We start from the raw sequence: 24,374 nt of genomic DNA, 5'->3' as shown, positions 1-24,374 counted from the left end.
CTGGCATAAAATTCGTTCACATTCACACCAGCGCACTGCTGCAGACAGTCGCGGGCGCAGCGCCATCTGACGTAGCTGATTGAATGACCCCATTCCAGTACAAAAATTCCAGTGCCTCGTTTTTAAAACTTCTTCTAATCTATCGCTACGCAGAATGAAGTAGTGGGAACAGAAACATTATGGCTGCCAGTCTCTCCCTGACTCAGGTAAGTATTTTATTTCAAAACAAATGGTGATTAGTATGTAGGTGCCTTGTCCTTATTGGGCAAATGGATTTAAGGGCTGTAAGTGGATTTGAACTGCTGTGCCTCGCGGCCTTGAACTCTTTGAAGTTTTCCTCAACCCAAGATATGACTGGGTAAAGTTTCTGCCTAACGCCTTTGGGGACTGCGTAAGGGCGTTGCTAGCTAGGCTAACACTAGCTGCCTGTTGTGTCAATTTTGGAAACGTCGGACAGCTACAGTAGCTAGCTAGAACTTTTGCATAGTTTGTTTCTTTTGATTGTACTCACTGGTCACTACATTACCTAGCTAACTTTGCATCTTGAAATAAAGGAGCTCTCAATAAGTTCTTATTTGTTCGACTGTCAACATTTATTTGGAAGAGTAATGTTAGCTAGCTAACTACCAGTTTGCACTCATGCTGTGTGAGCCGCTTAGTGTGCTAGCTAGGTAACGTTAACTAGCTTCAATCCACTTTACTCCCTTTGTAAACTAACGTTATTATTGTAACGTATTAGGTAGAAGATATCAAGTCAGCTGTCCGATATGACCGTTTTAATCATATATTAAACTGCCAATACAAACTAACTTTAACTAGGTAGCTTGCTATTATCAGCTAGTTAGCGAGAAGAGGAAGTAGCCAACTATGTTGCAGACGACCGCTATGTTTTATTAATCACATTGATATTAGCATTGGTTTTCTGGTTAATTTAAGTTGATAGTGGAAATGATTTGCTAGCAGTGTTCTACTGGCTAAGCTAGCTAGTTTAGCTGACATCCTGACTATGGTGATATTGTTTTTCTCATAGCTACTAAAACGTAGGTATCTACATATTTTGACTGCATAATGATTGCGTTAGCTATTTGTCATTAACTAGCTAGCGAAGTTGGTATGCACTGATTCATATCTTTGTCTTATGTTATGGGATATTACCATTCCTCAATGGAGTGACATGTTCTTTACCTAGGCTGAGCTATACCAAGGCAAAAGACTGGGGTTGGTAACTACAGTTGGTGCAATTTCTTGGCAGCAGGGCTGTGCTGTGCGGGGGGAGTAGGGATTGGACAAGAAAATACTGCAAACAGCATAGTATAGCTAGTATCATCTGCAGTTTTGTGAAGAGTATTCACTGCTATGCAATTAGTCACACAAAGACTGTGTTTAGGCAGTCAATAGTTCCAGGCACACAATTGTTTCCAATAGAAAATGGTGTCTGGGGGTCTGGGAAAGATATAGTGAATAATGGTCAGATTATGAATGTATTATAGAAATAACATGCAATGTCATTATAAGCTTTTCAATGAGTAAGCTAGATCTATATGTTTTATATAGCCTTTTGGAATCGTCTGACTCGTCTATAGTACTGTAAGGTTGCAGTTGTTAAAATGTTACATTTATTAGTTAGCTGTTCCTTGAATAATAATATTTTTGTGAAAGTGCAAAGGAGAAGAGCACATCCAATATTTAGTCTGTTCACAGAGAAAGCTCTCACTGGTCAAACACTCCCATTGTGAATGTACCATACGGTGCCACAGGAAGTGAATGTCAGGAAGTCTCATGGTTTTCTTCTTCGGAAATCAGAAAATACCAATTCCTTTATTACATTACTTGAGAGGTGCCATTTGCATGATAACTTTAAACAAGGTGGAATAGTGCTCGTCTATTTCATATGATCATTGGCAGATGACGGTCTTCTCCTGATCTGATTTCATATGTAGGCTAGACCCTATTTGTCTTATTCATTGTGTAAAATGTGGTAGTGCAGGCTATTTGTTTCTTTGGAGGAGTTCAGAAGGTTGGTTGACTCATGCTACTAAGGAATGTGATTATCATTAGGATTTGATGCGGTGGTACGATTGATTATCTATGATGTTCGTATGTAATGTATGTGTGTTTACGTCTATAACTTGTTTATGATGTCTAAGTTGTTACATCTGGAGAAAAGAATTCCCCTGCTGCTGCTGTCTTGGTTGGACTAGGTCTCTTGAAAAGTAGATTTTATTTCTGTCAGACTACCTGGATAATAACTTAGTTTAGCCTGTTGCTTGGACTAGGCATTCCACTTTTCTAACCACTTGATTTCAAGCGCTGCACACACACACACACAGTACTCAAGTACACATTGCCAGCCTATGGATGTATTAGCCAAAATGTAATTGGAACCCTGTCTTGGTAGAGGAACTTGAGACACACTCATTAACTATTAAGATGAACATGATGCAAAATACTCAGAGGAAACATTGATTTCCTGTAGAAATAGGCCTATTCCTATCTGTAATTTATTAGCCTTGCTTTTTGGCAGCTGCCAGGGCAATGTAATACAGGCTTGGCCAGAAGTCAAACAACCACTTGTAGATCTCATCTAATGGGTCTACTGTGAGTGTACTGTGTTCTAAACGGTGGTTTGGTTATTTAACTAGCTAGTGCTTACACGTTGATATGTAGGCCTAGCTTTATTTAATGAATTATATTTTTCTACTCAAAAGTCCTATGGTGCTTTGCTTTTGCAGTTTGGTTGATGTTGGACAAATTATTGATTGACATGTAATCTTATGATTGGCTTGCTTGAAGGGTGTTGTCTGGACCTTTTTATGATTATAAAATGTTTCTCAAAGAGCATTTTATGTCTATCTCCACAGCTCTCAAGTGGAAATCCTCTCTATGACAAATACTATCGACAGGTAAGGTGTCTTTTTGTGAGTCCATGGGCGAAGTACCAGGATGTACTAAAGCAGTAGTACCTTGGTTTATAAGCTGAGTAACAGAGAATCTCTCATCTGGATGAGGGCTGTTCAGATGAGAGAGCACCAGATAGAATGGGAAATGCTGTGCCGCATTAGCCAGCGACTGCAGAGCTGCACTGAACATGTCTCCAGGCTTTTCTCCACTCTGTGATCTACTCTGTGCAAGATGAGGCTTCTTTATGAATTAATGATAACTCTTTGCTAACCCTGTCATTGCAGAGGCTCAAAGAGGGCTAAGTGAAATTGTTAGACACTGCAATGGGAAAATGTGATGTATTAAGGACTCCCATCAAAGTATTAGCCTATACTTAAGCATACCTGTCTATTAAATACTCAATAAATGTTATATTGCAAAGTCAGCACAAATTAGCTTGATCTGGTGCTTTTACTGGCTAATTCTTTCTAGTGTTGACTTGTTTTGTCTGTGGTATAGGTTGACCCGTCTGGTAGTGGACGGGTGGCAGCTGCTGATGCAGCCTTGTTCCTGAAGAGATCAGGCCTGGCAGACCTCGTCCTGGGCAAGGTAAGATACTAGATGACACAGCTGATGGCCAGACACCAAGCAATGGAACTTACCCAGTATGGTTGTTTGCGGGAATCCCTACATGACTGATGTAATTTAAGTGATTTAAAATATCTTCTTAGATCTGGGATTTGGCAGATTCTGAACGTAAGGGGTGCCTTAATGATCAGGTAGGCCAGCTGTTACTTTGTAGATTTACAATGTCGTGTTGGACGTATTCAAAGATTCCTTGTAGTAAGACAGCCAGAATACACTTCTTGTCTCTGCACCCATCAGCAATTCTTCATTGCTCTCCGGTTGGTGGCCTGTGCTCAAAATGGACTGGAGGTGGCACTCAAGAGTCTCAATTTGGCAGTTCCTCCCCCAAAGTTTGTGAGTACTATCATCACTGAAACCCACAGTCTCTATTCAAGAAACAGATGTTTGATTTAATAGCATGTGAGCTATACTACGGCAAAAAAAACAGCACCTTTGATGCTAACTTTTTTTTTTGTTGGTCTCAGCATGACACAAGCAGCCCACTTCTACCTGGTGGAGTGTCCATTGACGCCCCATGGGTGGTCAAGGTGAGGGGAATGTAATCTTGTCATTTTGTCCTGGTCCCTAATAATGAAAGCAGTTACAAACCACATGTGGATGACACATTTCTTTTTTAACATTTACCTCTTATTCAAATCAGTTTTTCAAAGCCATTTCAGGGGGGTTCCGAACCTTGCAAAATCAATCAATTACTTTTATCTAAAGTGGAAATTGTGCTTGAGTCAAGCACCTGTACCGTGTCCCTGTGTGACTTTTCAGACAGAAGAGAAGCTGAAATTTGATGCCATATTCGAAAGCCTCTCCCCTGTTGGTGGAATGCTCTCTGGGGAGAAGGTCAAACCAGTGTTGCTCAACTCCAAACTTCCAGTGGACGTACTGGGAAGGGTAAGCTTAACATACAGAATCTACAGGGCTCCTAATGAATGAGTTTTGGTGACCAACACAAAGTAAATGCATGTGTGCCTACTGAGGGGGTAGTCTTGTGTTAAACATTTCTGTTGCTTTTCCAAACTTGACTTGCATGGTCTTTTTTACGACTGGTCTATTTGACTGACTTGATGAATTTTGTTAACGTATTGCTGGATGTAGTGAACTCCCCCATAAATAATGTTGCAGGTATGGGAACTGAGTGACCTAGACAGAGATGGTATGCTCGACCGAGATGAGTTTGCTGTGGTAAGAAATAGATGAATCATTAAAGTGTAATATAAACATTTAGTATGTTCAAAGATTAAATGTGGACTATTTTGTAAGATTTAGTGTGGGGCTGTGCTTCTCGAATAGAATAAGTAGTTTGTCAACATTGGACTTCCCTGATCTTACATTGAAACAGACATGAAAGGCAGATTTATATATGTGAATCGTATATTTACGCGTGCGTATATGTTCTCCTTCATTAGGTCATGTACCTGGTCTACAGAGCTCTGGAGGGGGAGCCCGTACCCATGTCTCTGCCTGCTACCCTCGTGCCACCCTCCAAGAGGAAAAAGCTCCCTGTCTCTGTACCCCCTGTGATGCCCCTTTTACCCTCGCCCCCCTCCATCAAAGAGAGACGCTCCTCCCATTCCGGGTCCAAAACCCTGCCCTCCAAACCAGCAGCGACCCCAGTCACAGTGAGTATCCTATTCATCCTAGTATGAAAGTGAGGCTGAAAGACTTACCCCCATCTCTAACAATCCTGTCTAACAATCCTGTCTCTTTTCAGTGGGCTGTATCTCCTCCAGACAAAGCCAAGTATGATGAGGTTTTTGCAAAGACCGATCTTGACATGGATGGTCTGGTGTCTGGGCCTGAAGTCCGAGATATCTTCCTAAAGACTGGCTTGCCCTCCGCCACACTAGCACGCATCTGGTAAGACATATCAGGACATGTTTAGTCTTAATTCAGGTGACTTAGATAATATGCGGTGCCTGCACTTGCATTTACTAATTCAATCTGGACATTGGTCATACAGGGCTGGTTTCTGGACCTCGAGTAAATTATTGGACTAAAAAGCTGTTTCAATTATGATTTTCTATTGAGCAGAACTAGCCTTAATATGGGTCTGTGACACCTGCCTATAGTTTGTCAATGTTATGCCCATTCCTGGAGGGGTAAATGGATCTTTCTATTGTGTAACGTGGTCATCTGTGTTCCACAGGGAGCTCTGTGACATTGGGGACATAGGGAAGCTTACCAGGGAACAGTTTGCACTAGCGCTGCATCTAATTAACCAGAAACTGACCACGGGTGTGGACCCACCCCAGAACCTCTGTCCTGAAATGATCCCTCCCTCAGACAGACTGAGCGTTGCAGCCAAGCAGGTAAGACTCCTCTCTATCGTCCTGCACGTTGCAACCAAGTCTTAGACAGCCAATAATCATAAACTGTGAATATCTTATTTTTATCCAGTGTATTTCTCTATGAAGAATGTCGGACTATTTTGATGAATAGGCTACTTAATTGTGATGCGGATTTGGTAATGTCTATTTCCTGATGTTTTACTAAACCTTTCCTTCCCTTCTCCTGTGGTGTGGGTTTTTGTGTTCTAGCTTGCTGCTGTGTCTCTGACCCTGTCTGTGTATGCTGTCTCTTTGCGTTCTTCCTCATGACTCATGCATTGTACACAAGGTGGGATCTCCCTTTAACTGGGGACTCTCCTGAGTGTTGGCTTCACGGTGTCTCCGGTTAGCCCCTGGCAGTGTCATCCGCTCATGTACCTACCTCATAATATTTCCTTTGCTTTCCTCCTAGTTCAACTGTTAGTCATTTTAGTGCCCTCTACTGTTTGTTTGCATGTAGATGTGCTTTCGGTGTTCTCCCCCATTCAGTTTATCTTGTATGGGTCATTTTGTGATTTCTTTAGCAAAATGGGTTTGATTTAACTGGTGAGATTGATTAGTTGGCACTTTAGCTGGAGGCTCATATTATTCCACATCGTGTTTGCCATTCCATTGAGTTAATGTTTAGACATTGTGTATATGTTGTAGTGTATGTCTGGTCAGTAAAGCTACACTGATGTGAATGTAAACATTGTTTTCTGCTTTCAATGATCTCTCCCCATCAGAGCAATGCAGCAAATCTTGCAGCAGACTTTTCTGCCATCAAGGAACTGGACTCGCTCAGCAATGAGATTGTAGATCTACAAAAGTGAGTGGCAAGCAGTTGTATTTGAGGGATGGGTTAGCTCCAGCTTTGTTTTGACAGGAGTTTGTTGGAGCATGTAACTTCCCCTGTTAAGGTTGCTATGGCAGCCAAGGAACTGGGCCTTGCTCTGTCTCACATTGGAATATTTCAGGGAATACATGGTATAGTTGCATGTTGTAAGGGGAATCTTGAGAAAAGAGACAAGTTCTCCGCTAAGGTATGTTTGTTGTCTGCAGAAAGAGCAGATGGAGGGGAGCTGGTAGACTGACCAGCTGTCCAGGGACTCATAACATGAGTGCGGAAGGGAGCTTTCAAGCAGGGTCTCCAGAGGTTCTGTCTCTCTCTGTGTGTGTGTATGTGTGATGAGGGAGAAACACCTGCTGAAGGGGAAGGTGCGGGGGGTTAAGGCAGCTCCTTAATACTGGGATAGGCTTTTCCCCCTTCCTCTGTTTGTCTGCACTTTCTCAACATCCAATATTTTCTCACCTAACAAATCCCATAGCTGCCCCACTGCAGACATAACAGCAGCTACATATGGGGGAATTAAAATGGATCTCTTTATAGTTTGTCGTTGTTACTTACCTTTTCTGGTAAGCAAAGATTGAGGATAGTAGTAGTCTGCATAAGTATATGAATATCAAATGTATTTATATAGCCCTTCTTACATCAGCTGATATCTCAAAGTGCTGTACAGAAACCCAGCCTAAAACCCCAAACAGCAAGCAATGCAGGTGTAGAAGCACGGTGGCTAGGAAAAACTCCCTAGAAAGGCCGAAACCTAGAGAGGGACCAGGCTATGAGGGGTGGCCAGTCATCTTCTGGCTGTGCCGGGTGGAGATTATAACAGCACATGGCCACGATGTTCAAATGTTCATAGATGACCAGCATGGTCAAATAATAATCATAGTAGTTGTCGAGGGTGCAACAAGTCAGCAACACAAGAGTAAGTGGCCTTCCCTGTGGCTCAGTTGGTAGAGCATGGTGTTTGCAACGCCAGCATGGCGTGTGCAACGCCAGGGTTGTGGGTTCGATTCCCATGGGGGGCCAGTACAAAACAATGCATGAAATGTATACATTCACTACTGTAAGTCGCTCTGGATAAGAGTGTCTGCTAAATGACTAAAATGTAAGTGTCAGTTGGCTTTTTCATTGCCGATCTTTGAGAGTATCGCTACCGCTCCTGCTGTCTCTAGAGAGTTGAAAACAGCAGGTCTGGGACAGGTAGCACATCCGGTGAACAGGTCAGGGTTCCAGCAGGTCAGGGTTCCAGCAGGTCTGGGACAGGTAGCACGTCCGGTGAACAGGTTAGGGTTCCATAGCCGCAGGCAGAACAGTTGGAACTGGAGCAGCGGCACGGTCAGGTGGACTGGGGACAGCAAGGAGTCATCATGCCAGGTAGTCCTGAGGCATGGTCCTAAGGCTCAGGTCCTCCGAGAAAGAGAGAATTAGAGAGAGCATATTTAAAATCACACAGGACACCGGATATGACAGGAGAAATACTCCAGATGTGACAGACTGACCCTAGCCCCCCGACACATAAACTATTGCAGCATAAATACTGGAGGCTGAGACAGGAGGGGTCAGGAGACACTGTGGCCCCATCCGATGAAACTCCCGGACAGGGCCAAACAGGTAGGATATAACCCCACCCACTTTGCCAAAGCACAGCCCCCACACCACTGGAGGGATATCTCCAACCACCAACTTACCATCCCGGGACAAGGCCGAGTATAGCCCACAAAGATCTCCGCCACGGCACGACCCAAGGGGGGGCGCCAACCCAGACAGGAAGACCACGTCAGTGACTCAACCCACTCAAGTGACGCACCCCTCCCAGGGACGGCATGGAAGAGCACCAGTAAGCCAGTGACTCAGCCCCTGTAATAGGGTTAGAGGCAGAGAATCCCAGTGGAAAGAGGGGAACCGGCCAGGCAGTGACAGCAAGGGCGGTTCGTTGCTCCAGCCTTTCCGTTCACCTTCACACCCCTGGGCCAGACTACACTTAATCATAGGACCTACTGAATATCAGTTGTAAGTTTCAAGTTTAGGAAAGATGAGGAAAATTTGGATTTTAGCATTTCAGAATAGTGGACCATAAACTGCAAAGATGATTCATATTTTCAAGATTGCTGTAAGTGTCCTCGAAGGTGCTGCTGTCCTTGAGGAGAGGAATTCATGCGGTGCCCACTGCCCTATGGAGGGGCATTGGATGAAGCTGTGTTTTTCAGCTGAGCCTGAGGGCATTACTGGGTGAGGTTGTCATAGATTTAGACTGACTGTCTGAAACCAGCATTTTCATATTTTGTCTGACATTGGAAGAGGTGTGTGGGATGTTGTCTACACATGTTGTTTCTGGATGGTTGCCAGCCAGGGCATCGCAATATACAGTCAGTTTAGTTAGTACTCCTGACTCATACGTCGCCTACCTCACTTCAGATTCTCTCAACTGGTTCTACACTCTCTCTCGACATGTCTGGCTGTTTGTGTCTGGCTGTCTTTTTGTTTCAACAGTCTTCATGTTGAGCAAAACATTTATATTATTGATTTGATTAATATAAACTGTAGTGATATCTATTCTGTTGCACAGTTATGCCTTTTGGCATTTTAGTGTTCTACCTTGCTAAATTAATGGCTTTGTTATTGTCAGTAGATTAAGGATTTGGACTTGGTAGGGAGAGCAGATAACCGAAGAGGCCCTGCCTATTCTGCACATTTTCCCACTCATCACATCCTCTGCTCCCTCCCTTTTTACCTTGTCATCTGACCGTGCAGGAAAGGGATGGGAGGGGTAGGTGGGAAGATGAACTGACAGGGAAAGGAACGATATTCATCCCTCTCTCTGCTGAATCACTGAGACTTCCTCCAGGCAGCCATCTGCACACAGTCCTGCCCCTCTCTCTCTCTCCCCTCCTCCTGCTCTCCCATCTGCCAGAACACACACACACACAGACCCTCTCTCGCTCAAGGCTGATGCTGCAGGTGTTGGTCGGTCAGTGTGGTCTGCTACAGTAGGATCAGGATGGTGGTGCAGGGAGAGGAGCTGTCATCTGGTGGTGGGGTGGTAGCCTGGCTGGGGGTGCCCTCGGTCTCCACGGTGATTAAAAAGTCATGTCTTCTGTGCTGGTCTTACAGGGAGAAGAGCTCTGTAGAACAGGACATTAATGAAAAGGAGGAGCGCGTCAGAGAAAGGACCAGTGAAGTCCAGGTACAGTAAACTTGCTGCCTACATGCCCCTCAGCTCTCTCACTACCCTTAGATTGTTTATTTTCATCCAGTTGATGACTGTATTGTCTGAATTCGTTTTTTGTTGTTGTCAAATGTTACGAAGCTGTAACATTCTACTGTTTAGCTGCTTTTGTTGAATGTGTTAGCGGTAGTCTGCTTGGTTCTGTTAGGCTGTGGCTGAGCAGAAGAGAACATACTCCCCTCTGTCTGTCTGTGTGCGTCTGAGTATGAGTCAGAGCCGCCTCCAGTAGTTCTATGATGCACACGTCTACACTGAGTGTACAAAACATTAGGAACACCTACTCTATGACCGACTGATCAGGTGAATTCAGGTGAACGCTACGATCCCTTATTGATGTCACTTGTTAAATCCACTTCAGTCAGTATAGATGAAGGGGGAGGAGACGGGTTAAAGAATGGTTTGTAAGCCTTGCGACAATTGAGACATGGATTGTGTATGTGTGCCATTCAGAGGGTGAATAGGCAAGACAAAATATTGAAGTGTCTTTGAACGGAGTATGGTAGTAGGTGCCAGGCGCACCGGTTTGAGTGTGTCAAGAACTGCAACGTTGCTGGGTTATTCACTCTTAACAGTTTCCCGTCTGTATCAAGAATGGTCCACCACCCAAAGGACATCCAGCCAACTTGACACAATTGTGGGAAGTGTTTGAGTCAACATGGGCCAGCATCCCCGTGGAATGCTTTCAACACCTTGTAGAGTCCATGCCCCAATGAATTGAGGCTGTTTTGATTGTAAAATATTAGGAAGGTGTTCATAATATTTTGTACACTGTATAGTGCACCGCATTGATGTTGAGATTGATGGCACAAACTGAACTGATGTGATGTAGCCTCAAGCTGTATAGTTCCTGCTTCAGTAACCAGGTTTCCATCCAACATTTTATACTTCAGTAAAGTACATGTTGGATAAAAAATAGAAGTAATGGGCCTGATGTAAAAATAAAATGTTGGTGAACATTCCAAATGCCGACAACTAAATACGCTAGACAGTGGGATCTCTTTTTGTTGTTTAACCGCCTTAATGCGCAAATATTGATAACCATCACCACTCAGGAAACCATGTAGTTTATTAGGATACAGATGAAATCATTTATGATGAACTTCACAGGGTGGTGAAAGTGTACGATCTTCATGCACCTTCACAATAACTATTGAGGGTCTTATTCTGGTGACATGATTGACGCTTTACTGCCGTTGGACAAATACAAAATATTCTCGCTCTCAACCATAATCTCATTTAGACTAGCCTACCCGCACTGTATCTGCGAGATGTTGGCATGTGCTAAAACCAGAGTAGGCACTGTCGTGTCTTTGGCTATGCCGGATTAAGTGATATGACATGCTTTTCTATAAAATCCTTTCTCTGTAATTAATATTACCTGATTAAACTAATCATGTAAATGTAATTAACCAGAAAGTCGGGACACCACGGAAGAGTGTTTATAGAGCCGTTATCTTCCGAATAAACTCTTAACTTAGTATTATTTTACATCGATAGCGGTCAATATTAATCGTCATATTTTCAGTCTCATAATGAAAGTTGTAAATTCTTGGTTATCTTCACGAACCCTGGCTAACAAGTTGAATCAGCAATACAAAATTGGGTTTAATTACTTATTTACTAAATACCTAACTAATCACACAGAATTACATATACACAATACAAATGTCATACAGAAAACGTCCCTGGTGGACGGAGCCGACATGGCGGCTTGTTACACACAGAAAGGGGGTTGGGCTTGAATGAAAGAGCGGGAAGACTTAGGAACAAAGAAACAGCAGCTATCGTAAATACAGAATCTTATGCATTCTAAATTACCGCCCATTTGGAAAAGGAAAATGCAATAAATATTTACTCTGAGCTGCGCTTTGGTAGATTGGTCGTAGATGCTGGCCGGGTTGACCAACAGATCTTCCGGTCCTCGGAAAAATGTCTCTGGTGGTAAATTGGATACGTGGTGGTATCTTCGTCTGTGGTAGACTGGATCCGTCGTCCGTCCTTTCCTAGCCCACGTTTACAGCGGCCGCTGCTAACTCAACGGGCTAGGAAGTATCACTTCTGTAGTGAATAAGTTCAAAGTTCATACCATTCACAACCAAAGCTCACGCCGAGGTTGGCTTAGTTCTGTACTTGACATGTGTGTCCTTGTAACGCAGAGGCTGCAGACCTCACGTAGTGGAACTCAGTTACATTGTGTCATTGTCTTATATAGTGGCAAGGGGAGAAGGGTGTGTCATCGTTTATAACCCCTGTCTCTTCACAGAGGCGGGCCACTGATAAAGCAGGGCACTTTCCTTATGAAAACCCAATTCTCTCAATTGGAAGCTAAAATGACATTTAATCTCCGAACAAACAATTTCAATATCAAACATTTCAATTGCATAACAATTCCATGTGACTCTGATAACTAGAGGGTGTATACTTTCCCAGGTACAGTTTATGTCGTCCTGTCATCAGTCATAATGTCTCAGATGACAACCGAACTGACATCCATACTCATTAAGTTCCAAAGCATATTTCCAACTGGTTTTATTACCAAAATATGGTTCCTTTTCCCCATTTGTTTGATGTTCCCAGACTCTCTATATTTAACAAAGGCTATTCAACAGTCCTTCAGTAGGGTCAGAGAGAGAGGGGAAGGGAGAAAGGTATTTATGGGGGGGTCATAAGCCTTACCCACAGGCCAACGTCATGACAGCACATTTGCTATTTAACGCAACAGTTTTTATGACAACTATCGGTAGAGTTGAAAATGTGATGGAAACACGTTGAACTTTAGAATTTTATTGGGTACATTAAAAATGTAAGAGAAAAGTGTGCACTACGTCATCATGCACTGATTTTTATCCACAGCGAGGCCGTTTGTGGGAAACACACCACTGCTGAGAGAATTTGCATATTTTCTTTATGTGGATTTGAGAATAATTGCATGAAAATCTGCCGCCAATTGGTTGGAAACCTAGCTAGCGATATTTTATTTTTGATTTTTTTCTTTTCTTTTTTGTTGTTGTTACAATTACCTCCATGTTATCAAGGATATGAATTGATTTATTGATATAACCTATTTAGAGGAAGTATATTATTATACTTTCATATTCTGTCATCTGGGGTTGCCAATCTTATTTTATGCAAACAAATGCATTTTTAGGAAATCATCAAGTTTTCTGGAATGAGCCAGTGCCATAGCAGAGGTGTATCACCTGTAAACCATAAGCCTGTGTGTGACTATCACCTTGTCTCTATTTGATCATTACTGAATGTATGAATGTCAGGTTTAATTATCTTCTCTCAGGTCCTGACTTCATGAACATTTTTAAACACCTAGAGAAAGGTGTACATTACCACACTTTCATCCCAAGTGATCAAACGTAGAACTCTATAGGCTATATTACCTTCCATTCAAGATGAATTGTTTTCTGCTGTGTATTTGTGAAAGACTGCTTTTTCTTTGGTACTGTAGGTGTTAGCCAGTGGTGTGAAAGCCTGCCATTAGACAGACAGCACTGTTTTCTCACCCCAGGGTTCTGCTCAGCAATGACCAGTCACTGCCAATTAGCCAGCATCCATATATTCATGATGGGGGAAACTAGCTGGTTTCTCAAGAGCTATATGAGTAACTAAGATTAGATTGTACAGTAAAATGTAAGGCCCAAAAAATATTTCCTCAGTGATCATGGATTATTCTCTCTACAATACATGTTTAGTACTTTCTGAGTAATTAATTAATTATTCTGAACAAAGAGGGATAAAATATATATTTGCATGTTAGTAGTCTAGCCTTGAATCCTTGGCACATGTAGCAGTCCCTTCAAAATGATTAGGAGATGTGGGCAGGAGTGCTTTGCCCCTGTGCTGACGTTGGTCTGATAAATGGCTTCTATTTTGGGCTGCGACTCCCTGGCTACTTTAAACAGACATAGCTTAGAGTGCAGAAGCTCCCTAGAGGAAACAGACAAAGACGTTCATCCCTCTGAGCCTGGGCTGAGGAGCGGCTGATTACAGTTTTATACCACCAACCACACCCTTCTACATACACTTACCCAAGAAACCTCATGTAGGCATTAACACTAAGTCAAAGTGTGATGCCACTTTGGGTGAACTCGCATTGATTTGGTTGGAGCACCTCGCTAAGGCTGTCAGTCATAATGGTTCGACTCTGACTCATCCTCTCTGCAGACTGCTCAGTTAGTCTCTATTCCTATCCACCTCTGCTCCTTTTATCACTTATTTTTCTCTGGCTGTTATGTGACTCTGTTATGCCTTCCCCCCCCCCCCCAGGGCTTGCAAAATGAGGTGCAGAAGGAGGGCGGGGTGCTGCAGCGGCTGCAGTCTCAGCGCCAGGAGGTCCAGGATGCTCTGGAAGAGCTGGACCAGCAGAAGACCACTCTGGAGGAGCAGCTTGGTCACATCCGCCAGCAGTGCAGCCATGAGAACCAGCTGGTGAGACTACATGACCTATCAACCAACCACAACCTCACACAGCACCTGGAACACCTTCAGAGAGGAACCAGTCAATAGCAAGTGTATCTGTTGGTCCGCTTGTCCTCTATTTTGTTTTAACTCTTCTTTTTTTCCCCCTTCTCATTGTGTGTGTGTAGATCTCGTCACTGGAGGTGGAGCACGCGGAGCAGGAGCAGAGGATAGAGGAGTACGAGGAGCAGCTGGTGCAGGCCAGAGAGGAGCTGCTGCGGCTGCAGGAGGAGACACAGCAGTTGGAGGAGAAGGTGCAGGCAGCGCGGGAGCAGCTCACCCCCTTGCAGGAGTCTGTCCGAGGCTCCTTCTCTCAGGTCTCTCAGGTGAGTCTACTCAGACTCACTGCCATTACTACCACAGTGGTGCAAAGATTTAATGGTGGTGGGACAGAGCAAAATCAACGATTTTTATAGTGATGGGTGTAAATTCAGATTTCACTGTCTATTCCTGACATAGGAAAATGTACAAGAGAATATCAGGTAGAGCGAGAGCAATGCACTAACTCACCCTTTCTCTCCCTTCTATTCTTCTGCTCTTTACCTCTGTCTGTACTGGGGGCAGGTGGAGCAAAAGCTGAGTGATCTACAGTTGGAGGAGAGGACAGTCACATCCCAGCTCAGCTGGAAGAAGGCCCTAGAGGAGGATCCTGTGCTGGTGAATGGCTCAGCGGATGAGCAGCACCTAGAGGACCAGGCAGAGGAGCTGAGAGTGGAGCCTCCAGCCATCCAGCCACAGATGGGGCCGGCTGAACTGATAGAAGAACAGATAGAAGTAGTGAAAGAGGACAGGCCTAAGACCCCAGAGGAACTGGTGCCTAAGTCTGATGCCTTCGAAGACCTCTATAACAGCCTGTCTTCCACTACCTGGCCAGTACCACAGGACAACCCTGTGAAGGCAATATATCATACTCTGAAATGTCATTTATAATTTGTTCATAAGTCTGTATGTGTTCTGTCATGGCATCATGGTGTCTGAAATTTGTTTTTCCTTCTCTTTCTTTAGGAGCACATTAGTCCTGTTGCTTTCACTCTTCAGGAGCAGAGAAGTCCTACTTCTGAAGTTGTAGCAGAGGTAGAAGAAAAGGAAGAGGAGTCGTTTTAAGCTAGGACTCCCAATGAACAATATGGTCACATAATCTTTAGCCATTGGATTCTTCCCTGGACTCATGCCTGACCACTGGACTGTACTGATAACCTGTATCTTCTCAGCAGGTGGAATCCCCAGAGCCAGAGAGGAGACCAGAGTCAACTGAGCCTCCGCAGGCTACCCCGCCTGCCCTGCCTCCACAGACCACTCCCCCTACAGTCCCTGCTCAGCCTACCATGTCCCCAACGACCAGCCCCCCTCCGCTCCCTGGCATGGACTTCTTCCAGTCAGACCCCTTCATTGACCGTGAGTTCCCCCTCCACCTCACAAATGGTACAATTAATTAACAGGAGCCATTTCGAACTTGACAAACCTATGTACATTTAAAAAAAAATAAAACATTTTTTGTCATTTAGCAGACGCTCTTATCCAGAGCGACTTACAGTAGTGAATGCATACATTTCATTTCATACATACATTTTTTCTTTGTACTGGCCCCCCGTGGGAATCGAACCCACAACCCTGGCGTTGCAAACGCCATGCTCTACCAACTGAGCCACAGGGAAGCCTATGTATTTAATGAAATCCCAACTGATTATTGTATTTCCTTCCGTCTCTCTGTGCAGATGATCCATTTAAAGATGATCCGTTTGGAAAGGCAGATGTTTCCTGTGAGTGAGTCTTATTAACTCACCAAATCATATTATCACCAAATCAGATATTGTCATATTAGCCTATATTTTGAATGTTAACCTATAACATAGCTGTTCTTCATCAACAGGTCCGTTTGGTGGAGACCCGTTTAAGGGCACAGACCCCTTTGCTGCTGACTCCTTCTTCAAGCAGTCTTTGGCTGCCCCCTTCCCTTCTGCTGACTCCTTCACCCTCGCTGACCCCTTCAGTGGCAGTGCCAGCCTAGCAGAGCCCAGTCTGTTTGCAGCTCAGCTCAACAATGCTGCAGGACTGGACCCCTTCAGTTCCAAACCCCAAAACAAGGCAGCCAGGGACCCATTCAGTGCCAAGGTCAACAATGTGGATGCGGCTCAGTTTGGATCCAAAATCGACTCCCTGGCAGAGCCAGACCTGTTTGGCTCGCAGGGCACAGCAGGCCCAGATCCCTTCAGCTGCTCCCAGCCAGGCTCTGAGCTCCCCACTGTGAGTGGTGCCACCATAGAGATCCTATTAAATTCCGATAGTATTCTAATTCCTAATTCTATGGGTGCCACAGTGCTGAACTGTCCATATGCCTTAGGAACATTCACTCAGGCAGCTACCCAGTTTACCCCAATCCCTCCCCCCGCACCAACACTTTGTGTTAATTATGCTCCCAGAAAGACTGTCTGTGCATGGTTATGAAAATTGACTGTGCACTTACTCCTGTCCTTAATTATTCTAGCTAGGTTGGCACGGTTTTATAGGATTTGAGTCATAAAACTGACATTGTATGTGTTTTTCTCCCAGAAGGATCTCACTGCAGCAGCTAATGACCCTTTTGCACCTGGAGGCACTGCAGTAAAGACTGGCTCTGACCCAGGTAAGACTCCAGGGATGGAGCTTCCCTCTGGGCAGTGGGTGGTAGTGCAGATGGTAGTACCCTGTTTGGCTAAACTGTATGTGCTGAGTAATATCTACACTGTGTGTCCTTCAGATCCATTTGCTGCCGTCTTTGGCAATGAGTCATTTGGACTTGGATTTGCAGACTTCAGCGCCCTGGCCAAGGTAAAATCCTGATTGGGTTCTCTAGTTGTCCCTGTTGTGTATCATCATGCTGCGATGTGAGGAGGACTAGGGAGCACTAGCTATTAACAGGGACTTCCATTTAACCTCTCCTTTTTTTAGATAAGGAGTAGTTTGATATCTGTGGGTGCGAGCATGTCTGGAGAGGACTGCCTGTTAACAGCATGAATCATTGAGGGGAATGTGTTAAGGAGGAAGGTGTTGTTGATGTAAACATAAGAGTTGTCAGTCATGCTCTTCTGGACCTCTCTGGTTGTTTGCCAGTCGAACAGTTCTGACCCCTTCGCCTCATCGAACTCGTCCAACAACAAGAACCTGTTTAAGGAGGACAGCCAGCCCAGCAGCCCCGACGTTCCGCCAGCTTTGCCCCCCAAGACGGGAACGCCCACCAGACCTCCCCCTCCACCCCCAGGTCAGTTCTCCTGCTGCTCCTAACTCTGGAAAGCTAATTTTCCTTCATGCTGTTTGTCAGTGCTTTTCTGCTGCTAATTACTAGTAGCAGAATGGCATTCGTATTTAAAACATGGAGATTTAGTACCTAGTGTGTTTTTATAGTCCTTGTTGCACTTGTTAGGAGTTCTTCCCTGGGCACCTCATTCCTTACTGAGGTGTGTGTGTGTGCAGGTAAGAGATCCTCCATCTCCAGATCAGAGTCATCGGACTCTTTCCACAGAAGGGGACCATTTCTGCCCCAGGGCTCAGGAGATCCCCCTTTCTCCCAACCTGCCAAGGACACTGCCCAGGACCCTTTCGCCCCATCTTCACCCCGCCAGCCCACACGGGACCCTGACCGATTTGCCAGCTTTGACAAAGTGAGCACCTCCCCTGCCCCCTCTCCCCCTCCTGACAGCGACTAGGTCGCCCTCCTCTGTTTCCTCGCTCACAAGCCACATCCAGCAAACGGCACTCTCAGCCTCACCTCCATCCATAGCCAAACTCTCAACCTTAACTATCAGAGGAGCATTTTAAGGCCTTAAGGAACTCTGTGTGTGTGTATATAGACTTTTGATTATTTTAAACGCATTCCTTTGTTTTGCTAAAGAGGTCATCTCTATAATTTTGTGTCCATTTTTTTTAATATTCCTTCTACCTTATGTATTCCATAGTTATTTTATTATTGATGTTATGTTTCTTTATGTAAAGTTTTATATCTGTAGTTACATTTCTGTTTATTTCTAAGTTGAACTGGAGTTTAGCCTTTTAATAATTGATGTTCCCTTGATTAACTTGCACTGCCTAACTTTACTCATTTAATAGTGTAGATGTAGATATACACTGAGTGTACAAAACATTAGGAAAACCGGCTCTTTCCATGACAGACTGACCATGTGAATCCAGGATAAAGCTATGATCCCTTATTAATGGATCTTGTTAAATCCACTTCAATTACTGTAGATGAAGGGGAGGAGACAGATTAATTGTGGATTTTTAAGCCTTGAGACATGGATTGTGAATGGGCTAGACAAATATTGACGTGCCTTTGAACGGAGTATGGTAGTAGGTGCCAGGCGCACCGGTTTGAGTGTGTCAAGAACTGCAATGCTGCTGGTTTTCATGCTCAACAGTTTCCTGTGTGTATCAAGAATGGTCCACCACTTAAAGGACATCCAGCCAACTTGACACAACTGAGGGAAGCATTGGAATCAACATGGGCCAGCATCCCTGTGGAATGCTTTCGACACCTTGTAGAGTCCATGCCCTGACAAATTGAGGCTGTTCTGATGGCAAAGGGGGGTGCAACTCAGTATTCCTAATATTTTGTCCACTGTGTATATTAATTAACATTCTAATATATTTAAAATCAATAATCTTCACTGAGTGACATTAGTCACCACTAACTGGACTAAAAGCACACACATATTCTGCATATCCCTCATGAGCCCCTGGTTGGCTGTGGATGGAAAGGCTGCTTGCTTTGACTCTTGTGATTGATTTATTTAGCACAACCCCAGAAAGGATGAAAGGCTTGCTCGAGCTCCTTCTCCTCCCTCTGACTGCCTCCACCCTGCATGACCTCCTGCGCCCTGCACACACTGTGTCCTTGTGTCTGATTGGCTGGTTCCCAATGACCCTCCACAGCTCCTCATCACCCTCTCACTCTGACTGGAATCATTCCTCATCCTGCATCCTACCATTTGTCCTGCTATTACCTCTAATACCACCCATTAGCACTGACTGCACTGTGGAGGATTCTTCTGCTCTCCTGAGTTTTTACTCTTCTGTTCCTCAGTCGAATAAGCTCAATAAAAGGTCTGAAGGGTTCCATCTCTGGGCTCCATGTGTATCCATATTCACCAGGTTGATTTCCCACAGATTGCTGCTGTTTGTGTGACGGAGTTAAGAACGTACCGTAAGCGCTCTCCACAGCTAACTCGAAATGTTGTGAATTGAGCCATCCAACTGGCACCTTGTCAAGGAGAGCAGTCACATGTTGGCAAATTCAATTATGACTTGAGCTGTAAAAAAAGAACAATCGGTTTGCTCTGAATTCACTAACCTAGTTTTACTGGCCTCTTATAAGCATGTATGGATGTTTGTTAAATTGAGTAGCCATTTTATGAGTAGAGTAGCAGAAGTCAAATGATCCAGAGGGTTGAAAGGGCAAAGAGGACGTCTTCAGATTAACACTAATGTGTGAATGACTCCGTGCATTAGGCAATGGTGGTGGTCAGACTACTTGGACTACAGTTAACGTGATTGAATTTGTGTGTATAGTTCTAATGACACTACTTACTACAGGTTAACCTTTTTACTCAACTCTCTTCAAAGTGCCCTTTATTAATATGTATGTGCCAAACACCAGGCAGTGAACAAGACTCACATGCTCATTATCTAGAGGGAAAGTAATAATCTTGTCAAAACAGTATAACGTCTCTCAGGTCTGACTAATAACCTTTGGCAAGGTCACAATCTGCAGAACTCTATATAGAACTACTGCTTTCTCTTTGTCGATCTACCACATCTCTCCTTTCGGTATCATTCACGTGTACTTTAGGACATAGAAATACGCATGTCGCAATCTCTGAGCCAATAGTCGGCATATTGCAGTACAATACTGTATTAATTTGCATTCACATTGATATAGATGGGACACTGCAGAGACACGCATGCTTATTATATGCAGTATGTACTCACTAAACACTAACCAGGTTTTGCCATCCCACTGTCTTATGTGCATGATGTCTGTGTTGCTGTTTGAAACAGACTTGTAAATTCTCTCACATGACTCTGTGGTGGGGGGGGTAATACATTTGTCATTTTGATTTTAAGCATTGTGAGAAATTGCAACTGTTCGCTATTGGAACAAACAAAAAGCTAGATTGTAATGTATAGAATGGAACAGCTTACCATGACCAAGGTGATCAGTATGCTGTTGCTTCAGAGAGACATGGCTGTTTTTAATACAGAGAATTACAGACATGCTGTGTCCTGGGAAAATTTGTGTCCAAGTGGATGTCTTTGGGGGGGGGGAGTAGTAGTATGTATTTTCTGGATCTCTGAGGTGTTCTGATGGGGCTGTGCTGTGTCTATGCGTGTGTTTTTGTGTGTTTCTATGTGGTGTGAAGCAGCAGTACCCTACCGAGGAGGACATGATTGAGTGGGCGAAGAGGGAGAGTGAGCGGGAGGAGAAGGTGCGCTTGGCCAGACAGGCACAACAGGAACAAGAGGATCTAGAGCTGGCCATTGCTCTGAGCAAGTCAGAGTTCTCCTGAAAGACTGGTCACCCCTTGTGACCCAGCATGCACCAAAGGATGGAAGGAAGGAGTGAGTGGTGGGAAAACTGAACTAAAGGGCCCACTATTCGGTCCCAATGAAGAGATTTGAGTATTTGCTCCTCGCTCCTACCCACCCACCAACCTCCACAATTCCACCAACTGTCTTTTGTTTCACTCACAATTGGCGTTTTCAGAGTTTGTCTATGTAACAACAAATCCTCATGTTTGTTATTTTTGGTGTTTGGCTGAGTTGTGAGTATAGAGATGATTGGCTGTTAGACTTCAGTAGCCCTCCTGGTACAATATATAGACATGGAGATTGTATGTGTAGCTGTAATGTCCCCTCATTTCAACTACACAGACCACATCGCTAATAACCGACTGCAAAAGTTCAGTCCCCGTCTGCATTGCTCTTGCCTGCTCCAGACCAGATGGTATTGAGCACTTTAAAAAAAGATATTGACTTTATATGATTAACTCTAACAAGATAGGAAAAGAGTAATGCTCATCTAATTCATCTGGGTGTTAACCAATGTCAAATTGGAATCCATATGTGATCAAGGGTTGCCTGGGGCAAGTGACCTGAGCAGTCGTGCAAGTTGACTGCTCTGTGGTTGCCCATTGATGACAACCCTAATGCAAAGAATTCCAGTAGTCTGGTCTTTCTGGTTCCTCACGTGTGTAGGTGAAAAATGCTACTTTACATTTTGATCATAATCTTTGTGCAAACCAGAAAATACTCCTGACTTGCCCAATGGGTGCCTTTTCAGACCTTAATGTCAATCTCTGCCATTCATCTGGCTATACACCAGACATCTACAGTACAGAGTGAATTGGATTTTGTGGCTGGGGTGAGGTCCTGCTTGTGTAAAAAAAACTATGTTCTTAGATGACCTGACATATGCCCTTACGTCAAGTTCTACCAAATTAAATGATTTAGCCGTTTTATGAGTAGAGTAGCAGAAGTCAAATGATCCAGAGGGTTGAAAGGGCAAAGAGGACATCCGTCTTCAGATTAACACTAATGTGTGAATGACTCCGTGCATTAGGCAATGGTGGTGGTCAGACTACTTGGACTACAGTTAACGTGATTGAATTTGTGCGTATAGTTCTAATGACACTACTTACTACAGGTTGTTAACCTTTTTACTCAACTCTCTTCAAAGTGCCCTTTATTAATATGTATGTGCCAAACACCAGGCAGTGAACAAGACTCACATGGTTGTACAGGTGCTAAAAAGAACTAAACCAGTAAAACCCCTTATGTCCAAACCTCTACATGTAGCCCCAAATGTAGGCCACTTTTAATGATCTTGATATATAATCTACCCCTCTCAACACTACCCACCAATCCAGTCAAAAGACGAAGAACATGACTAAACTATTTTATTTTGTGGTTCATGAAGTAATGTGTTAAATATCAGATGTCAAGATTTTGGAAAGTAGGTTGGTTGTACAGGAAGATATTTGAAATGTATTTTAAGTTGAAAGACATAATGATTGAATTGTTAACTAGAAACTTGGATACAGGCTGAGTGTAATACATGTGTGAAAGTACTTCCTACTAGAATAGCTGGTTTTGCCATCTTCTGTAGTCTGATTCCAAATGTCACAATAATCTACAACATATGACACCTTGTCTCACCTCTTTAGTGATGCAATAGTTTAGTCATGTATTCTGGATAAAGGAGTTTCTCCTATACTCTTGCTCAGAAATACTCCTGGCCCCACTGGAAATTTCTCCCTTGTTTTATATACACTGCATATTCAACACGTCTAGCTTTAGTTGAATACAGCCGTCAGTAGGGGGTTCCATTGTAAAGCAAATGGCTGTCGCTGCTCATGTTAGTGTTGTAAAGCTAAGCATCTTTTTTAATTAAAAAATAAATGTTTTGTGGTTCACTGAGGTGATTCCACAGTGTTTGACTGCATTTCAAAGTCTTAACTGACTGAGGAAAGTATCCTTTTGCCTTTTTGTACAAAGGCTGTTTGTTCTTCTGTCTGTGAACTTCAATCACTTGGGGGTTTTACTTACAAAGCCCTGTTGTGTTGGCAAGGAGAGGCTGAATTGGGGGTGAAATTAAATTAAGGCATGTTAACATCTCAAAGCATACCATTAAATGATTTTTTTTGTTTGGTTATTTGTTTTTCAGACGAAATGAGGCTATGTCACTAATCAAGAGGGCTATACTGTGAAAGTACACTGTTGACAAGGGAAGGGCAAGGCGCTCGAGTGATATGGGCTGACTATTTTCTGACCAATGCACAACTTATCCTGCTTTTCATCCAGGTTGTTTAAGTTCAGCAGTAGAGAGCATTCTGTAAATGAGCTTTGTGGTCAGATATGACTTTCTAGTGTTTTTCATTCAATACATGGTTCTGTTTGTAAATACAACGGAGTTGTCCATTCTCCTGTGAGACAGCGGTTTCTTTTTTACCCTCATTTAGTATTTAAAGGCTATCAAATACTATTGATCATTTGTATAGACTTCTCTATTTTCAAATTACAAACCACTTTTCTTTCTAGGCCATCTATGTATAGGCTTTTAAAAACAGGCTAATTGTAGGCCTATTTTAGTTAATTTTAAACATGTCAGTATTGGGAGTTATGGTCAGAATATGGTATGTGCGACATTTTAATTGAAAACAGAATAATAAATATAAACCTCTCGAACGACACCGGACTGTTAAATGCTTTTTTTGTGTGAGGATGGATGATGTCAATCAACTGACAAGCGTATTACCAATATATTGTTTTTAATAATACATGTGAAAGCTTTCATGCATTTTATAATGGCTAAATGCCAAAGCAACTCCATAGTTGACTTCCAATGAGTTTTTGTAGACTAGCAGTAGTCTTGGAAACCCCAGACCTAAGGCAGCAACAAGCTGGAACATTGGCAGGTCTACATTGTTTGGAGGCAACCCGTCTGACTTGGTACTCCAACCCTGATCCTGGAGGGCTACCCTCCTGTAGGTTTTTGCTCCGACTCCAGTTGTAACTAACCTGATTCAGTTTATCAACCAGCTAATTATTAGAATCAGGTGTGCTAGATTAGGGTTGAAGCAAAGACCTACAGGACAGTAGATCTTTAAATGTATTTCATAAATGCTTCAAAATTCACAAAAAGTGACTGGCTGATGAAGATTACCATAGAACAAAACATATAAGATCTCCTAAGCTGGTGTTTTCCACAGACCTTATTTCCGTTGTTTATCCAAAAACTCAATTTTCCCATAGGCTTTGTCCAACGAACTATAGTGGAGGTAGTTAGTGCCTACACAGATACATTATTGCTCTCTAGAATACCACAGTAGGAGTCATAATACACTAAACCTAACAGTCAAACAGGGAAATGGTTCCAATCGTTTTTCCACCATTCAATTTTTCCATAGGGGATTTTAGAAACACGTAAAATAAGGGCTGTGTTTCATGTAGGTTTACCCAGGCATGACGTTTT

General features: G+C 43.4%; 1 protein-coding gene and 1 non-coding gene across 5 annotated transcripts; one reads left to right on the top strand and one right to left on the bottom strand.

The window, feature by feature from the left end:
- eps15 (epidermal growth factor receptor pathway substrate 15) lies at window positions 1-23,592 on the top strand. 4 transcript variants are annotated; one of them, XM_029707269.1, is made up of 25 exons: window positions 1-206; window positions 2,862-2,903; window positions 3,400-3,489; window positions 3,612-3,659; window positions 3,766-3,861; window positions 3,993-4,055; window positions 4,288-4,413; window positions 4,645-4,704; window positions 4,929-5,141; window positions 5,234-5,379; window positions 5,669-5,831; window positions 6,575-6,657; window positions 9,787-9,859; window positions 14,180-14,341; window positions 14,500-14,688; window positions 14,936-15,268; window positions 15,377-15,445; window positions 15,583-15,766; window positions 16,087-16,131; window positions 16,242-16,615; window positions 16,922-16,994; window positions 17,109-17,179; window positions 17,462-17,609; window positions 17,822-18,009; window positions 20,764-23,592. In XM_029707269.1, exons 1-25 carry the CDS (start codon window positions 180-182, stop codon window positions 20,908-20,910), a joined length of 3,213 nt encoding a protein of 1,070 aa, XP_029563129.1. In that variant the 5' UTR covers window positions 1-179; the 3' UTR covers window positions 20,911-23,592. The 4 variants fall into 4 exon arrangements, with proteins under 4 accessions (XP_029563129.1, XP_029563128.1, XP_029563127.1 ...); XM_029707268.1 differs by having other exon boundaries at window positions 2-206; window positions 14,500-14,697; window positions 16,925-16,994; XM_029707267.1 differs by having other exon boundaries at window positions 2-206; window positions 14,500-14,697; window positions 20,767-23,592.
- On the bottom strand, window positions 15,954-16,028 carry trnaa-ugc (transfer RNA alanine (anticodon UGC)). The gene has a single exon. It is a non-coding gene; the product is annotated as a tRNA-Ala (tRNA).
- Window positions 23,593-24,374: the final 782 nt, after the last annotated feature.

This window comes from Salmo trutta, chromosome 22, assembly GCF_901001165.1.
Source record: "Salmo trutta chromosome 22, fSalTru1.1, whole genome shotgun sequence".
Lineage (NCBI taxonomy): Eukaryota > Metazoa > Chordata > Actinopteri > Salmoniformes > Salmonidae > Salmo > Salmo trutta.
The sequence above is the reverse complement of the archived record's forward strand: the minus strand, read 5'-3'. Positions and strand labels throughout refer to the sequence as shown.